This window comes from Coffea arabica, chromosome 8e (genome assembly GCF_036785885.1).
Source record: "Coffea arabica cultivar ET-39 chromosome 8e, Coffea Arabica ET-39 HiFi, whole genome shotgun sequence".
In the NCBI taxonomy this organism is placed as follows: Eukaryota; Viridiplantae; Streptophyta; class Magnoliopsida; order Gentianales; family Rubiaceae; genus Coffea; species Coffea arabica.
The window spans coordinates 4,132,580-4,152,196 of NC_092324.1; the positions used below are offsets into that span (position 1 = coordinate 4,132,580).

At 33.7% G+C, this 19,617-nt stretch overlaps 1 protein-coding gene across 2 annotated transcripts; it reads left to right on the forward strand.

Moving 5' to 3' along the window:
- The first annotated feature begins 10,183 nt into the window (after positions 1–10,183).
- On the forward strand, positions 10,184–16,196 carry LOC113703892 (cellulose synthase-like protein D3). 2 transcript variants are annotated; one of them, XM_027225397.2, is made up of 4 exons: positions 10,184–10,300; positions 11,854–12,766; positions 13,121–13,928; positions 14,202–16,196. In XM_027225397.2, the coding sequence occupies exons 2-4, from the start codon at positions 11,901–11,903 to the stop codon at positions 15,957–15,959; spliced, it is 3,432 nt and encodes a 1,143-aa protein (XP_027081198.1). In that variant the 5' UTR covers positions 10,184–10,300; positions 11,854–11,900; the 3' UTR covers positions 15,960–16,196. The 2 variants fall into 2 exon arrangements, with proteins under 2 accessions (XP_027081198.1, XP_027081196.1); XM_027225395.2 differs by having other exon boundaries at positions 10,220–11,465.
- The last annotated feature ends 3,421 nt before the right edge of the window (positions 16,197–19,617 follow it).

Genomic DNA, 19,617 nt, shown 5'->3' on the forward strand with positions numbered 1-19,617 from the left:
AAGTCATATTGTATTGTCACTTATTGCTGTAAAGTTACCAAACACTTAATGGATTTTTGATTAAACTCATTGCTGTTATCCAATTAATCATCATGTATTTATGGTGATAGTGATTGTGGAATTTGAAATTTCGAGCATAACTTAGTTTACCCTCTAAAACTATATCACTATTATCAGTTTACCTCCTAACGTTATCTTTTAATTACTTTACCCCCATAAGTAATTCAACTCAACATGTTAAGAAATTTTAGACAAAAATACCCTGTTATTTTATAGCATTACTACATTGTTATTATCAATTTATTCGTTTAGATTATAGTGATACAATCACTTTAGTTTCTAACATTATTTTCTAGGCATTTTACCTCATCATTAATCTAACTAGTATGGTCAAAAATTTTAAATATATTTACCCTTTTTATATATAATTAAAAATAAAAAAGTTGGAATGGTTATTCTTCTTTTTTTTCACTTTAAGAGATTGAAAAACATAAAAATAAAAGGGTGTTCTCAAATTTCTTTTTTTCACACTTATTAATACTAGGAAAAGAAAAGGAGATAGAAAATAAGAAAAAAGAAAATTAGATTTTGCAGAAAAGCCTAACATTATCGTATTACATTAAGGTTGTCGGGATTAGGATTAGAATTTGGTAGTAAACAGAAAAGTGAAATAATTTTAAAATAATAAAAGTATTTCATTCTTTTTTATTTGTAATTTTTAGAAAAAGAATTGAGCTCTCTCCCTCTCCCCCTCCCCCTCTCCATCTTTCTATTCTTTTTTGATATTAATAAGATTGTCAAGAAGAAATAAATTAATATTTTGACTTTTTTTTCTTGATACTAAAAAGGAAAAGAGCCACTCTAAATTTTTTATTATGCAAGGATGAGGGTATTTTCTTCTAAAGTTTTTTAACTTACTAAATTGGTTTAATGGTAGGATAAATTGTCTAAAAAATAACTCTAGGGGGTAAATTGATAATGAGACTATAGTTTATGGAGGTAAAGTGATAATAATTTTAAGGGTTAAACATGTTTTTTTACTTTAATTAACAAATTTCGTTAAGTTTGACCGTTAGTATTGGGGTAAAGTGACTAAAAGATAACGTTAAAGAGGAAATTGATAGTGACACCAAACGTTAAGGGGATAAAGTGATAATAACCCTAAATTTAAACCTTTGCAAAGAAGATAGCACACATAATTGAAGAACCCATTCAACGAAAAAGTAAAAATATCACATGGAGCACGCTCATTTTGGGCAAATGCGGTGGCCAAGTGGTTGACGCCTGCAGAAATCCAGGGAATGCATAGCCGGAATTGGCTGGCGGAATCCGCGGTTAAGGAAGCCTCCCTCCGCGCTCCGGGCAAGAACCGACCAATATGAAAAGGGTCGATGCGTATTCCTTGTGAGCCCCACACGGTTGACCTAGGCCCACAACGGACCTTTTCAGACGTGGACGCACGAAGCCGGGACGGGATGATGATCCATCACCAATGATCAAAACTCCATGGGCCGCAATTCAATTGGACGCGTGGCAGTGGACCCACTGCTTGTCTTCTTCTTTTTTTTTTTTTTTTAATCTATTTTGCACCAACTTCTACTCTAACCTATTCTAAGAAGACGGACATAATTGAGCCAAATGGGAAAGTGAATCTACTGAGAACAGAACTGAACCACCATCAAATAAAACGGATAAATTATACATCCAAACGAGACAGGTACATTACATATCTGTATAAATTTAGAATAAATTACTTAAAATGATAAGTAACAAAAAATAAGATTTGAACCTTTGAACTCTGGTTCCATCAAACTTTAAAAACTTTGGTGGTGGCCAACTTCCAAATCACCAACAGCCCACTACTTGTCGAGGACTAGACATTCTTGGATTCTTCCGCCAGTTTAGGCGTAATGGTCTCAGTTCTAAGCCATCAAATTATAAAAGAATCCATTCCCCATGTGAATTATGATGACTGTGAATGAAACAAACAATTGTACTAGTCATAAAGAGATTCCAAAAGCCCCTCCGGGTCAGCTCAACCGGTCGCAGGATAGCCCTCTGGGTCCTGCGACGCGGGTTCGAGTATGGCCTCTTTTATTGCCGGGTGCTTTTGGGACGTGGGGTACTCCAGTCCAGGAAGATTAATTCGACAAAAAATTGAGAAAGTACTTGGGGCGTGGGGTACTCCAGTCCAGGAAGATTAATTCGATAAAAAGTTGAGATACTTTCTGGATTGACAAAAAAAAAATAAATAAAGAGATTCCAAAAGTGTGCCGTTGATGATGATTAGAATGAGAATGAGGCAAATGACAAATTCAGGCTACCCAACAAAAAAGTAGACATTGATTCAAAGAATAAAGTTAAAGAGGAATTGAATTGGTTAGATGTAACGTCAACTTTCTCATCCTTGTGCCATGATACTCCTCCTCAATATTAGGTTCCTTTTTTAAAAAAAAATTTAATTAGGTTCCTTTTTTTTAAAAAAAATTAATTGTTATGGTGACAAATTGGGTATAGTATCTAGATGATATAACATTGAATGAGTTTAGTTGTGTAATATTAAATTCAATACATTCACTTTAATGTGCATTGGAAATTAGGAATTTACATTTTTAAGATGGAAAGATTCAAACTACTGAAATTTTGTTTCTATTTTAAAATGGTGATTCTTAATTCAAAACATTAAAGCAAAAACATGACATTAGCAATGAATTTAAAAAAAAAACACTTATATCTAAATTAACTTGTTCTAAAACTTAGATACAATTACTTTTTTTTTTTTTTAGTGTAAGCAGGAGTTTTCGAATCAGAAACTTTTCGTTACGATAATATGTCAAGATTTCTGCCATTTTGCCTAAGCTAAAATTATAAGTCTGCGTGACTACCTACCACTTGAGTTCGGCTCAAGACTGTCAATGTGTGAACAAGAAGTTCAAACAAATTCTATTCACACGATTAGTATGACGCAACCGAATGAATTCCTAGATAAGTTTTAAGTGCTAAAGAAATTTATTTTGCTATGGCTTATGCAATGCAACATTGCAGCTTTTCTTTCAAACGCGTTAGGAATTAGGATTTGATGCCCACTGCTGCAATCGTTTTCCTTTCCCTGCAGTATACTACTCGAAAATAAAGATAAAGACATTAAAAAAAAGGAACAAATATAATTACATATAAGACTTGGATTGTGTTTTTTGCAATAATAATTTTTGGATTTCCGTGAGAATATTCCTTATCAATTTCCTAATCACTTTTGAGCTTATATATATATATATATATATATATATATATATATATATATATATATATATATATATATATATATGACATCTGAAAAAAGTACTACAACATTTTTTCAATCCAAATGGGCTTTAATTTTTTCACAAACCATTATTAGAGGGTCTAAAAGTCATTGATAATTGCCTCTTTTGTTAGAGGGTCTAAAAGTAATTGATAATTGTCTCTTTTGTTGCACTTCCAAGCTCCATGGTAAATGCTTCAAATAACAAAAGAAAACGAAAAAAGGGTTTAGTATTTTTTTTTTAAAATTTGAAATAAAAAAGATAAATCATTGCCCAAATATATATAGTTTCAATGATTTACATTACATGGCACCATTTTTAGTGATCAATAGAAATACCTATCACGATTTTTAGTTTTCCTTCTCAATGGCCATTGCACCACCAACAAAAAAAAAAAAAAAAAGAAGAAGAAGAATATTTATGACACCTTGTATTAAAAAAGATGATTCGGTTCCCTACCCGTTTTAAAGAAACCGGATTGTATCGAAGTACACTTGCTGACAAGCATCATTCTTTTAAACAAATTTCATTGAATTTGTTTTTCCTACAAGTAACGGGTTTATATATATGGCACATAATTTTAATAGAAATTTGAATACCAAACTTTACAAATATGTTATGAATCTAAATTCGTTAGTATATACACTGCCAATGCATGAAAGATTTATCCAAATTCATTTAATCAACACGTTCCAATTTGTTTGACATTTCCTTTCAATGCTTCATACTTCGGATCCTCCTTTGTTTCTGTTGATCATTCAAGAAAAATATCTAGACATAAAAACTTCAAATTTACACAAAGATATTGGGTCTTCTTTTTTTTCTGTCCCATTATCTTTCACAAATTGAATTGGGTGCAACTGAAAATATGATTGTTTGAAATTAAGGCTTTTGGACTGGGTATCACAAAAATTTGGAGTAGCGTATTTTATGCATGCCAACACATTGAGGTTCTTAAAATTCATCTTTGTCTATTTAGCAGTTACAATCTTCTAGATTTAGGGTGCGTTTGATAAAACTGAAATTTGAAAATTGAAGTCTGAAATCTGAAGTTCGAATTCATTAAGTTATTGAATTATTAAGTATTAAATTTAATATATTTGAGTGCAAATTACATTCAGTGATAGGTGAATAGCTTATCGCTTAATTAATTTAAATGTTTAATTTTTTATTATCAAACTGTCTAAATATATTAAGATCTGAATTTATTAATTTTAAATGTTAAATTGAGTTATCAAACAGGACCTTAGTTGTGACGACAAACTAAAATAAATCAGGCTTGCAACTGATGACACAACAACTGTACAGCTTTCTTGTTTTTGGATATATACAATTTATACAGCTAGCATGACTGAAATGGTTTTCTTTTTGGGTTTTTGCAGGTAACATGATTCATTCAGCAGGCAAAGCATGAGAAGGCTTTCGTATAAAACTTCACTTGGTCCAACGTTGAATTGAGTTGTCGCACTGTTTAAGCAAGCTGTAATTTACACATGTTTTAAGAGAAATCGACAAAGTTGACACCCCAAATATCAAGAAAGAACAAACGTAAGATTCATGAATATTATGTCCCATGGCGCAAATTCTAACCTGGGTCAAATGTCAACATTTGTAATATGTTCGACACATTATTCTTTTTACTCAGAAAATAAATTGATACAATATAAATTGAGTATTTCAGAATCACCTGTCCAAAGGGTAATGGGATGTGTTAAACAAACTTCTCAGAGAATGACAAGTGAGCATACAAAAATTACTAATAAAAAGGACGAAAAAATGCCCTTTCCAAATAAAGTGCAGAGTGAGCTGGAAATTGACTGCAACAAAGGATTTCGTACTTTTTTTTCTTCCCATTTAATGCATTGTATCTTTCCAACCTGCTCGTTTAGGCGAGTTGGCCACCGCCCACCATAGGAACTTTAATTTTTTCGGTTGGGGTGCTGCTTTGAGTTAATAGAAAAGATGCTTAAACGTGTTTTTCTAATTAATTTCATCTAGGTTCCTTTTGATCCCTTTGAGTGCGCTTTCCCTTAGGGTCCGTTTGATTCATGGGATACACAGGATTGGATTAATTATCCTGTATTATTTCATATTTGATTGCATTTTATACATGAGATTGACACATCTTAACTAACAAAATTAATCCCCTATTCACGGGATAAAATAATCTCATGGAGTGGGGGAGATGGTATTAGTCATTCGAAATGATTAACAAGTAGGATAATAGAATTTTAGATTAATTTATTTCTACTCTAATACAAATTTATCTTTGACTATTTTGCCTTTATTAATTAATTTTAAAGTTTTTTCGACTAATTTGTCCCTACTACCAATATAACAATATTTGGACTAATTTGCCCTTATGAATTATTCAAATTTATATTGGCTATTATATAGCCATACTCTCATATAATAATATGATAATAGATGGACTAATTAGCCCCTACTAATTATATTCAAAAATTTTGACTAATTTTCCCTATTTATTGTTTTAAATTCTTTGACTAATTTACCCCTATTAATTAATTTATATTTTTTGATTACTTTACCATATTAACATCATAATAAAAAGGACTATATTGCCATTGGAATAAATTACCCTTACTAAGCTTGTTTTCTCAAGCAAATTCTATATAAATACAGAATCTTATCAATTGGATTTTGTGAAATACGGACTTTAATAAGCTCAGGCTCTGTCCAAAGAAAAATCTTCTGTATTAGCTTAAGCTCTGCTCATTTAAAGCTCTTAAATGGATTAGATTTTAATCAATTTAATCCTACTTTAACCAAAATTCGGCCCATCATTTAATTGAATTTCAAATTTTGGTTCAAAAACTTAGTTAAAATCTATTTTTAAGAGCGCGAATGGGCTGAGTTTGAGTGAATGCAAATGTTTATATATCACAACCCTTAATTTACTTTATAATTCTAAAGTTTCAACCTACTATATTTTAATAAAAGTTATAAATATTAAATTTTTATTAAATTATTTTATTAAAAAGAATCTACAAATTAAGGGGTACTTTGGCCATTAATATAGTAATTCTATCTCATCCAATCCCTAACCAAACATAGGATATGATTATTTTTCAGCACATCCTATCGAACTAAAAACTAGATAATTTGGATTGTTAATCCGAAAATGACTCATCCCAATATTAATAATTCGAGGATGAGTCATCCCATCTCATCCTATCCATGAACAAAACTGACCCTTAGTGTAAGAGTGTTCTTTTAGTTTAGTTCCCTCTAAATTCTCCCTGCCTCCTTCATGTCTACTCCCATACCTTAATATAGGAATAAGAGAAGGAGGAAATTAGCAAATATCGTGTTGATAGGGGGAAAAAAACTTTCTGATCAAAGTTGCAAATAATTTGAATAACCGGTGAACAAATTCACGTTGTGAATAAAATACAGCTTTGTGAAATAGTTTAAAGGATGATTAAGTACTTTGATGTTCATTTTATAGCACAAAATTCATCGAAAATATTTGATAACAAGGTAGTTTAAAAAGGATTAACTTTTTATGCACTGACAGTGTAGAGATTTTTTTATACTAATAATTTTGTATATATGTCACATGCGCACGATTTGAATTTCAAATTTGAATTCATATTTTATAGCACAATTTAAACCAATATCAGTGTAACAAATATTATATACCGACAATGTATAAAAAGTTATTCGTTGTTTGGATGGAGTATTATTTGAAATAATTACACTAGGACTTTTAGTGATGTGATGTATGTGAAATAAAAAGATTATTGGGAATATAAAAGAATAGGTTGAAAAATATGTTCATGATGCAAAGCGAAATATTATTTTAAAAAAATTAGCTATCCAAACTTTCAGCCTTTATGGTAGACCATGAAGTTTTTTTTTTTTTTTGGCAGAAGTAGACCATGAAGTTTGACCCATACAACTGTTTTTGCCGTCACCAGAAAAATGATAGATAAGGAACTTGTAACTTGTAGAGAATGGCAATAGAGAATTTATTTTGACCAAGCTGCTTAAAATATGGTAGAGAATGGCAACAGAAAAATATGGTAGACAATGATGTTTTAATAGAGAATTTCATTAAATGATATTTTAATTTTCGATTCAGATAGGATGGAAGAAATTGAACTTATCACTAATTGAAACTTGTATACCATATAAACGAATTAGAACTTACAAATACACAAATTGAATGATAAAAATGAAATTTAGTTAGGGCTTGAATTCGAGCTCGAAAGCTAGAGTCCAGTTCAGGTTTTATATGTTTGTACGTACTTGCTAGCTTGAGTTCAACTCAAAAACTTATTTTCACTTTTTTATCCCTTGATTTTTATGGTTTTTATTTAAGGCTAATAAGTTTGAACGTTGAATCAGTATCTTATGCAATTATTCATTCAAAAAAGGGAAAAATATCTTAAGCAACTACAAAGTATTTAAGCATTGGATAAGATTTCACAAGAAGGGCTTATTAACTGGTGCTCAATTGTCACTTATCAAGAGGATTTCCTTGCGCTCAAATGAAATTAAATTGAAAATTTTTCTGAAATAAAAGGAGTATATATAAGTGGATGTATAAATTTGTGTGCACTAATAATTCCCCTTCACCCGTTGGAAAATTCCTTACAAGAAATATAAATATAAATATTTAGCATAAATGAGATTCTTTACAAAATATTTTGCTTTTAAGTGCTTCTTAATGGTCTATTTGAGACATCTTTGTTAACAAAGGTATTAAATTTAATGAATTTCTCAGGTTCAACTTTCATTTTGATATTAAATTTAATGAATTTAACTATCTTCTTTAAAACTCATCACCAACCCTATAACCTAAGCAAGCTATTCTTATACATACATGTAAATGGAAATTGGAATCACCTCTTCTTAGTAGCTTTCTTTTTGGTGATACAAAAGGGTGAGGATAACAGTTTGAAGGCATGCGTACTTTGTATTTCTCGCATTCTGAATTTCGGATATTAATACATCGTAATAAGTTATATCATGATTCATGTACCCAATGTATTGGGAAACCAACCAAGTGTATTCTTTGTATTGTATTTTCTAGGTGCAGGAACCAAAGAGAATAAAGAAATCATCAGAATGTACAATGCTTGGATAGGATATTTTTTTGAATAATATTTTGAAAAAATATGGTTGTATTTTTGTTAATGTAATGTATGTAAGATAAAAAATGATTAAAAAGATGAAATGGTTATTCAAAAAATATGTCTATGGTATAATAAAAAAAAAGGGATAATTTCATAAACCTCCCCTGAGGTTTTACGAAATATCACCTATCTCCCTTGAGATTTTTAAAATCTTATTTAGCACCCTTTGAATTGACATTTTGTAACATTGGGAGCCCTTCTAAACAAAAGCAATATTAAAAAATTCATGTTTGAGGAGAGAGATTATTTTAGTGCCTTTAATACCCTTAGGCTATAAAAAAATGAACATTTTACAAATCAAGAAAAAAAGTACTAAATTGAAACCATCTTAAAAGTGAGGAGATGAAAATTGGTAAGATTTTATATTACAACCAATAGTCACTTTTACAGTAAGAAGAGACAGTAAAAGTAAATACTATTTTTTAAATCATTTCTACAAATATAACCATTTATAGCGTTGAAGGTAATTAGCATGTAAAATCATACATTTGAACAAAAAAAAAACTTAGTAATAGATGAAATTCAACTTCAATATCATACAAAAAATTTACTCAAAATAGACAGACTTTTTTTTATGGGTGTGAAATATGAAAATTTTATTATAGAAAAAGTCAGAATTTGAAAAACTGTCGGAGTTTCAATTACATTATTTCTCTTGCGCTCTACATGAATAGGAATACATAAATAAATAAATATATAAATAAAGTTGTGAAATACCATAAAAGGGCACAAATAAAATGAACCTGCAACTATTCTTCTCCAAATGCATTGAATATTTCATTGATTAAATCCTATATTTCATTGACATTTGCAATTCAATTATACATATATATATGTATGTATATATGTTTGTTTGTAAAGACATTGTTAAAGAAAAGTAGGAAATTTAAAGAAAGAAAAACAAGTTTAGAAAATTTAAATATGAGGGTATTATTGACAATTCATCACCTTTGATATTAGTATATGGCCCTACTATCACTTCAAGAGTGCTAAGTGAGATTTTAAAAAGTTTAGGGGAGCTAGGTGATATTTCATGAAACCTCAAGGGAGGTTTCTGAAATTATCCCTAAAAAAAATTTTGTAAACAAATCTCTATCCAAATAGACAGTGACATTTGTGAGTTTTTTTTGGAAAGTATTTCGAGGAAGTGTTAAATGCAAGTAATGAAATAAATGCAAAAATAAAACGGATAATGTGTGTTTTAAATGGTAAATTATTGGTAGATACGACTTAAAAAATATTATATATCCATTAAAACTTTTCAAAAATAGAAAATATAACAAATTACACATCTCCAAATACACTTTAATCCAGTGACTAAGATTAAAATCTTAAAATTTAGAAGTTCTAGGTTCAAATATCTATTCTCATTTCATAAATCCTATCCTTACCGGGGAAAAAAATTATTTTTGCATTACTAATCTACCCAAAATGAAAAAAGAAAGAAAAAAAAAAGAAAAAGAGAGTCCAACTGTAGTCACTCTTCAGCTTCCTCACCGTACAAGAACATAGCCTCCCCTCACCGCGTACAGCAGTCTTTCCTCTGTCCTTAGTTTTCTTAGCCGACCAAATGCACCCCATCTCTTCTGCCTTTTGCCTTTTTTCTGACTGTCTAAAAATCCCCAAATTTCCGCCGCTCTTTTCTCTCCATTACCTACCAAGTGGAAAAAAAAAGAAAAAGAAAAATCTGTACATTTCACACTTAAACAGCAGTAACAAAAAGGTCAAAAAAGGGAAGAAAAAACTCATCTTCAGTGTCCAAAAGCCATTACTTTACTTACTTAACCAGCATTTCTCGCCAAAATAAAGAAATCCCAGATCAAATCTCCCAAAAAAGTAAGCTAAACATTCAGATCCCTGGGGAAGAGGCTTACCTGGGTTTTTGTTTCTTTTTTTATTTTTTTGGTTAGTGTTAATTTAAAGATTTTGGTTGAGATTCTGTGAAGCCGGCTCTGCATTTGTGTGGACTGTGTTGTTAGTTTGGGAAAGGTTGCAAAAGATGCTCTGTTTTTGCTTCCTGGGACTTTCATCAAATGCTTATTTTCAGAATCTTTTTAGCTGAGTTTTTGAGGTTTATGGCAACTTACCACTAAACCCCTTTACCAGTTCTTTGCTTATTCTCTCTCTTTTGAATCGGCAGTACTGAAATTAAGTATATTCTTCTAGAGGGTCGTCCTTAATTTTTTTGGTTTGATTTTAACTTTTAACTGTTCGATCTGGTGGTGTAACTAAAGTTTCACTTTCAAGATGATAGTTCAAATTACGTACATGCCTGTGTACTTTTGTTTAGATGAAAAGGACAATGTAATGTTGGTAAAATCTTGTCACAGTTTTGCTAAACAACGGGAGAGAGTATTAAGAAATCTCTTAAAAATGATAACAGAGTGTGGAACCACTTACCTTAGCCTGTCTATTTACACAGTATTTGCATTAATCATAATTAGTTGGTTAATCGTATTACATCTTACTTAATCTTCACCTGGTTGAATATTCAACTGACTCGTGTGAAGAAATTTTTACTGTGTATGAAGTAAAAACTAGTGTTAGAATATTTGTATGATATTGATTTTAAATTTGAAATTTCGTGTTTACATGTTGTGGGGTCCTTTGTATAGCTTGGTTACAGTTGTATTACGTAGTAGTAGTACTAAAATTTGACATACGCAATCAGGTACTATTATATCATATTATAAAGTGTTTAAAGTATTTGTGCCGTTTGAATGTTTCTTACACGTCTTCAAGGCCCTTTAGTTGTTTTATATGTATGTCGCTGTTATTGTGCTTAATCAAGAGTAGTATTGGCTTAGGAGTGGAGGTGCTCTATAGCTAAGACATGACCAGTACTATATAAGATCTATCTAAAGTGCTTGTTCACACGTTTTGTGGTCAGTATATCTGCAATTGAAGGCTTCTTTGGGTGTTTGGTGGAGTTGAACGACTTTCTTGAGGGGGGTTTTGGGTTCTGCTTGGCTTCTGACAAAGTTGGATTTTCCTGCAAATGGTGTGTGATAATCTTGAACGTTTTCCTTGCTGCTTCTGTTTTTGTTTCTCGAGATTGTAGATGCTTTTTTACTTTGTGGGTTGCTTTAGTTTGAACTGGCTTTTATGAGCTTTGATGAGGAAAAGCTCAGCTTATATATTCAATTAGTGATATTTTGATCTATTTAAAAATACATGATTTTCCATAAAATAATGTACCTTTGTATCTTGAATTGTGTACTAAGATTTAGTTTGTGAAATGATTGTTAGTATTGTATGCGACGATATTCTCTCTTTTTGGTATATAGAAGAGATTTTGGTTAAAAGTTTGAATCTTTTTATGGGAATCTAGACGTGCTTTTTGGATCTTAAGCTAATTGGTTTGATTTGTACTCATTGTCAACTTTCAGGTTTTGGTGACAAAAACATAATCTTCTAGTGGTGAAATTGAAGTAAAATGGCTGCAAGATCTTCTCAACTGGGGAAGAATGGTGCCCCAATGGTGACCTTTGCAAGGAGGACATCATCTGGTCGGTATGTGAACTTGTCTAGAGAATCTCTTGATAGTGAGATTGGCAGTGGTGAATTTGCAAACTATACCGTGCATATCCCTCCAACCCCTGATAATCAACCTATGGAACCTATGGATGCTTCTATATCCCAGAGAGTTGAGGAACAGTATGTGTCAAGTTCTATGTTTACTGGCGGGTATAATAGTGTTACTAGGGCTCATTTGATGGATAAGGTGATTGAGTCTGAGACTAGTCATCCCCAGATGGCTGGTGCAAAAGGGTCATCATGTGCAGTTCCAGGTTGTGATGGGAAAGTCATGAGGGATGAGAGGGGGGAAGATATTCTCCCCTGTGAATGTGATTTCAAGATTTGCAGGGATTGTTATATTGATGCTGTGAAAACTGGCGAGGGGATCTGCCCTGGCTGTAAGGAGCCATACAAGAATACTGATTTGGCTGAAACTACTGTCGACTCTGCAAGAGGACCTCTGCCTCTGCCATCAAATTTTGGGATGTCTAAGATGGAGAGGAGGTTGTCTTTGATGAGATCGGCTAATAGATCTGTGCTAATAAAAAGTCATTCAGGGCTGATGAGGAGCCAGACAGGAGATTTTGATCATAATCGGTGGTTGTTTGAGACAAAGGGAACTTATGGTTATGGGAATGCAATTTGGCCAAAAGAGGGAGGATTTGGAAATGATAACAGTGATAATGGTGGCGGTGGAGGCGAGCCAGCTGAACTTCTTAGCAAGCCATGGAGGCCACTAACGCGCAAATTGAAGATATCTGCTGCTGTTATCAGCCCATATCGGTAAGTCATTACAAATCTTTTGTGAATATTCTTTTATTCTGTCACACTTTTTCTTATATTTTAGTAAATGATGTTAATTCAAATTTCTTCTCAAGCATACTGTGTCTCTAGTTTGGCAATCCATTTCATTCCAATATGGAGCTTCCTACATGAATGATTTATATTAAATAAATAATTATGATAAATCCTTGTATATCTTAAGCTTTCTTGGGTCGTATTCTGCTACCTGTAAACTGTTCTGGATTTGGTGTTCTTGTTAGAGTAACACTCAACTCAATTCACTTCTCAACACTAAAATGTTTGAGTCCTAAATACTTATGATTGACACTAGTCATTGATTTTCTCATTTGACAGGCTTTTGATTGTAGTTCGAATGGCTGTACTTGCACTATTTCTTCAGTGGAGAATTAGCCATCCAAATGAAGATGCTCGGTGGCTGTGGTTAATGTCAGTTATCTGTGAGATTTGGTTTGCCTTCTCTTGGCTACTCGACCAGCTTCCAAAGCTATGCCCAGTTAATCGGGCTACTGACCTAAATGTTCTGAAAGAAAAATTTGAGACACCCAATCAAGACAATCCCACTGGGAAATCTGATCTTCCGGGAGTAGACATGTTCGTCTCTACTGCTGATCCAGAGAAAGAGCCGCCACTTGTTACAGCAAACACCATTCTGTCTATTCTTGCGGCCGACTATCCTGTTGAAAAGCTTGCCTGTTATGTTTCTGATGATGGTGGTGCACTTCTAACGTTTGAGGCCATGGCAGAAGCTGCAAGCTTTGCTAATATATGGGTTCCATTTTGTCGAAAGCATAGTATTGAGCCCAGAAATCCAGAATCTTACTTTAGTTTGAAGAAAGATCCCTATAAGAATAAGGTACGTCATGACTTTGTCAAGGATCGTAGACGTGTAAAACGTGAATATGATGAATTTAAGGTTAGAATCAATGGTCTACCTGACTCTATTCGTCGTCGATCTGATGCTTACAATGCTCGAGAGGAAATTAAGGCTATGAAGCTTCAGAGGGAGACTGCAGGTGATGAACTACTAGAACCTGTGAAGGTCTCCAAAGCCACATGGATGGCAGACGGAACCCACTGGCCTGGCACTTGGATGGTTTCAGCTCCCGAGCACTCTAAGGGTGATCATGCAGGGATCATTCAGGTATGCATATAGTTGCAGTACAAGTGAGGATGGGCAATGCTCATGTGCAATGCAGTAATTTGAATGAAAATATTAGTTATCTGGAAAATTATTGGCATGCTATCCAAACTTGATGAAAAAGTTCTCTCGAATCTATTTCTCTCCCTTTTAGTTTTTTCCTGCATTAGTGAAAAGTATGTTACAGAATTGCTGAATTATGAAATTATGTTAGGACTCTCTTTAGAATGAGATGAGTTATACACTAGCTGACAAGGCCTACACGTCAACGTGCAGGTCATGTTGAAACCTCCCAGTGATGAACCTTTACATGGAACAGCTGGTGATAACAGCCCAATTGAACTGGAAGAAGTCGACATTCGGCTTCCCTTGTTGGTTTATGTTTCTCGTGAAAAGCGTCCTGGTTATGATCACAACAAGAAGGCTGGTGCTATGAATGCTCTGGTTCGTGCTTCAGCTATAATGTCCAATGGTCCCTTTATTCTTAATCTGGACTGTGATCACTACATTTACAACTCAGAGGCCATTCGTGAAGGCATGTGTTTTATGATGGATCGTGGTGGGGATCGTTTGTGTTATGTTCAGTTTCCTCAAAGGTTTGAGGGTATTGATCCATCTGATCGCTATGCAAATCGCAACACGGTCTTCTTTGATGTTAACATGCGTGCCCTGGATGGTGTTCAAGGTCCAGTTTATGTGGGCACTGGATGCCTCTTCAGGAGAACTGCTCTTTATGGATTTGACCCACCTAGAAGTAAAGAATACCATCCAGGTTGCTGCAGCTGTTGCTTTGGTCGTCGTAAGAAAAGTGCCTCTGTTGCTTCTGCTCCTGAGGAGAACCGAGCTCTAAGAATGGGAGATTTTGATGATGAGGAAATGAACCTAGCTCTCTTTCCTAAAAGATTCGGGAACTCCAGTTTTCTTATCGATTCCATTCCTGTGGCAGAATTCCAAGGAAGGCCACTTGCTGATCACCCTGCAGTTAAGAATGGACGACCTCCTGGTGCTCTGACTATTCCTAGAGAACTCCTTGATGCATCTACTGTCGCTGAAGCAATTAGTGTCATTTCATGCTGGTATGAAGACAAAACTGAGTGGGGTAACCGAGTTGGATGGATTTATGGGTCTGTAACTGAAGATGTGGTCACTGGATATAGAATGCATAATAGGGGTTGGAAGTCTGTATATTGTGTCACAAAAAGGGATGCTTTTCGTGGAACTGCACCTATCAATATGACCGACAGGCTTCATCAGGTGCTCCGTTGGGCTACTGGTTCTGTTGAGATCTTCTTTTCTCGTAATAATGCTCTTCTGGCCAGTCCAAAGCTGAAGTTTCTTCAAAGAATTGCTTACCTCAATGTTGGTATCTACCCATTCACATCTGTGTTTCTTATAGTTTACTGCTTCCTTCCAGCGCTCTCCCTTTTCTCAGGCCAATTCATTGTCCGGACCCTTAACGTCACCTTCCTTACGTACCTTCTGGTAATCACTTTAACTCTTTGCATGCTTGCTGTGCTTGAGATTAAGTGGGCTGGCATTTCACTGGAAGAGTGGTGGCGAAATGAGCAATTTTGGTTAATTGGTGGAACAAGTGCCCATATTGCTGCTGTGCTCCAGGGGCTACTAAAGGTTGTTGCTGGGATTGAGATTTCATTCACTTTGACTTCAAAATCTGCTGGAGATGACAATGATGACGACTATGCTGATCTCTATATCATCAAATGGTCATCCCTGATGATTCCACCGATTACAATAATGATGACAAATCTGATTGCTATAGCAGTTGGCTTTAGCCGGACAATTTACAGCACCATACCACAGTGGAGCCGTTTATTAGGTGGTGTGTTCTTTAGCTTCTGGGTCTTGGCTCATCTGTATCCATTTGCCAAAGGACTCATGGGAAGGCGCGGAAGAACACCGACAATCGTCTTTGTTTGGTCTGGACTTATTGCTATTACGATTTCTCTGCTTTGGGTTGCCATCAATCCTCCAGAAGGAAGTACTGAAATTGGAGGATCATTCCAATTCCCTTGATTTTTGGTGCATAGAACTTTGCCCCCTGTACGAAGGTGCTTGATTTTTTAATTCAACCTGCGTCTTCCCCCAAATTGTAAGAAAACAAATGGACGAGGATCTAACTGGAATTTGGATCTAGTGTCATTGCCATCCTCCTTGAATTTTGTTTCTTTTAGATTTATACAGGAAGACTACATACATTCTTTGTTGTTCAGAAACTTCAAAAGTAGAAATTGAAGCTTAATTCTTTTCTTACTCTTTTGCTGCTTTAGGCTTCCCGATGCGCTCTCTCTATTCTCTGTTTCCTCAGGTCTCCAAATGATCCGACTGTTTCTTATACCTGGGACTCTGCATTTTCTTGATCATATGCAAAGATGCATTTTTTTCCGTAAAATTTTTAAAAACATTTCTCCACAGCATCGTTCATGATATTCAATCGACATGCATCTAGCAGTACAGGTCTGATTGAAGAAGTATTTGGCACTTTTGAGCTTGACAGTTTCTTTTCTACTGAGACAGAGACAGTTGAAATAGGTGCTGGAACCGTTCCCCAAAAGGTTGACGGTCATGATTGGCCAAGTTTTAAATTTTAATAAGTTACTGTCAAAAAATAGTTTACAATGCTGGCTATGATTGGTTTAGATTTCTGGAGTTTCAACCTTAGCCTCTTAACTTCTGGAGCCTCTAAAAGCTCCTGTTAAAAATAGTTTACAATGCTAAACAAGTGAATTACAATATGTGTTCAACTAGAGTTGCACACAAGAGCATCTCAACTTGAACTCGGTCAAATATCGAGTTTGAGTCGAACTCGATCAAGTCAAACTCAAGTTCAATATCATTGAGCTTGTTAGTTGCGAGCTTATTTGATTTTATTTATATATTTTCTATTTTAATAGTGAAATTATATATATATCTTAATATTTTATTATTTATTAAAACATTATTATTTTATTTTTTAAAATAAAATAAAATAATTATTTTTTATTTTTTTAAGCTCAAATTCAAACTCAACTCTATTCAAATTTGAGTCGAGCTCCAGTTTGAGGTTTACAAAATCCCACTCACCAAGTCCAGTTCTGAATTTGTCCACAAAATCCCACTCACCAAGTTGGACTTGTTCATCTGATGTTCTTACCGCCTGTCCACATAGCCGCTTGAACCTTCATGCGAGCTAGTAAAAATTTCTTGTGCAAGGTTGGTTAAGGTGCAGTATCAAAAGCTGTTTCTAGAACTTGGATTCCTGTAAAAGTCATAATGCTAGAGCTGATTTAGGTATATCATAAAATCTAACGAAGTAAACCAACTTCCAACTGGAACAATTTTTATTTGAAGCACCAAAATTTTAAAAGTTCCTTGGAGCAGGGTGGCTATATGTCAACTTATCATGCTCAATATTTCAATATCCTACCAACTTTTATCACTTTGGAATTTTCATGCAATTGACGTCTGAATTTTGCAGTTTGTCAACTGCTGATATTTGGTGCTTTAGGTTGTCTTTGGTAGTTGAAGAAACCTACTCCATAATCAGTCATTAAAGATTGGAAAAATTGAAATGGTCTTGGACATTTTATCCATATCTTGTATTAGTTAACATCAAATACCCTTAGATACTTAATTGATTTCTTGTTATACTATGCTTTCATAATTAGTGCACTTGCAGCAAAACTGTCACAATACACACTTTTTTTTTTTCCCTTTTACAATTGTTTTTTTTTTAAATTTTTTACTGAACACGTTTACAATAGCAAACTGCACAAGATAATTTTTTGTATCTGCCCTGTGATACATAATTAACTGCAAAAGAATAAGGTTTTATTCTTTTCTTTCCCTAATATGGCTTGCATCTTCTCATGCCAAATAACTATAAAAAGTGTGTTATTTTCTGCTTATTGAAACATTATTGAAGTTTTTGAAGAGGTCTTCTTTTCCTTTTTTTTTTTTTTTTGGCCCTCACTTTCTAAATTGACTGAGTTGATGAAAGAAAAACTAGACATGACTCATTCCATATAAAGATAAAGCATTGACTGGTATAGATAATTAACGCATGATTCAGTCATCAATAACAATAATTTTTTTTTTTTTTTGTGTTTTACAATTTCCTTCAGTCTGGAACCATGCATTTAGGATATGACAGCCAGCATATTCTAATGAGGAAATCTTTTGAGAAAATCAGAAGAATTTACAACAGATATTGCATTGTCCCATGCACAATAGCCACCCTTTTGCACCAGTTTTCCATGAGATTTGCCATCCATTTCTCATTCAATCCTGCCCTAAAAAGTCAAGAACTTCTAAGATTGCATGAACCCCCGAATTGATGCCTCGATGGCTTGAACAAATGGAAAACTTTTGGATTCTGAAATGAAAGACATGCCATAGTCAAATGAGGCTTTTACCATTTCCATATCTGCTCTAAAGACTTTTGTGAAAGTAGATATTTCCATTTCTTTTGTGCATAAATCCAACCATGTATAACATTTATGACAATTTATGTATTCATTACTCAACATATATATATAGCATGCATGATCACAGTAGTATTTTCTTCTTCTATAATTGTTGGTTTGACGATTTCACTATCTTGATTCTCAAATACTTTTACACACAATAAAAGTCTATAATCTGCATTTTCTTGACCTGCAAAATGAGAATGTAGGAAGACTATTACACCTTTCAGAAAAGACATTATGGGGCATTGCCAAATTGTCCTTTGAAATGGCAGTGAACTAGATTTTAATGAAAAGACTTCAGATTTTCCATCTTTTGAAAGCATTGAGAATTCTTTTACTGCTAGATTAATCTTTAGTTAGCAAACTGATCCGGATATATTATTGTCATAAGCCTCAAAGTTACTCGAGAAGTTTGAGATGGTCTATTGTGGTAGTAGCATTGAGAGGGTTTCTATATTATGAGATGCTGGAGAACATTCAAAATAACTAGCTGCAACTATGCATGAAGGATGGTCGGTTATGTTGTTTATTCATACAAGTTATAGATTTGTGAATAGGTACGTCTCATTTTAAAAAGACATGGATATCTCTACAAATACAATCAACCATATTTAGTTGTATCTACACAATTCCAATGATCATATATATTCCATCCGATATTCTTCTAATTTTCTGCATGAAAAGAAGACAAATCTGTCAAACCCTTCAGCACTGTTTCGAGGATTGATTTCGCTAGTGCAGAGCACATTCAATCACTAAGTTTTATTATGTCCTAAATGTTAATTTGTCAAACTCTTTTGTAGATCAAAATGATAGGGACAAATTAAACCTCAAGGAAAGCCACATTGTATTGCTTCTTGAAGACATTTATCTTCCTCCCCCCTCCCCCCCTTTTTTCTCTTTTGGGTAAAAAACTGAGAACCTTAAACACAGCTGAAGCCATTTCTCTTGATCCAACATACAAATATGTCACAAATTTGTGTTCTGACATATGGTAGTAGCAGTTCCTTTTCCATTCCCTCCTACGCTATGAACTGACATTTCACATACCACATCGCAGGAGCACAATGGGCTACTACCATATCCACCTTTTGTTAAGCCAATCTAGTTAGGATTTTAGCAGAAGATTTTAACTTAGTCACAAGCCTGTTTGCATTGTCCTTTCTTTTTTTTTTTTTATTGGAAGAAATATACTACTGAATCATATTTTTTACTTATAGAAACAA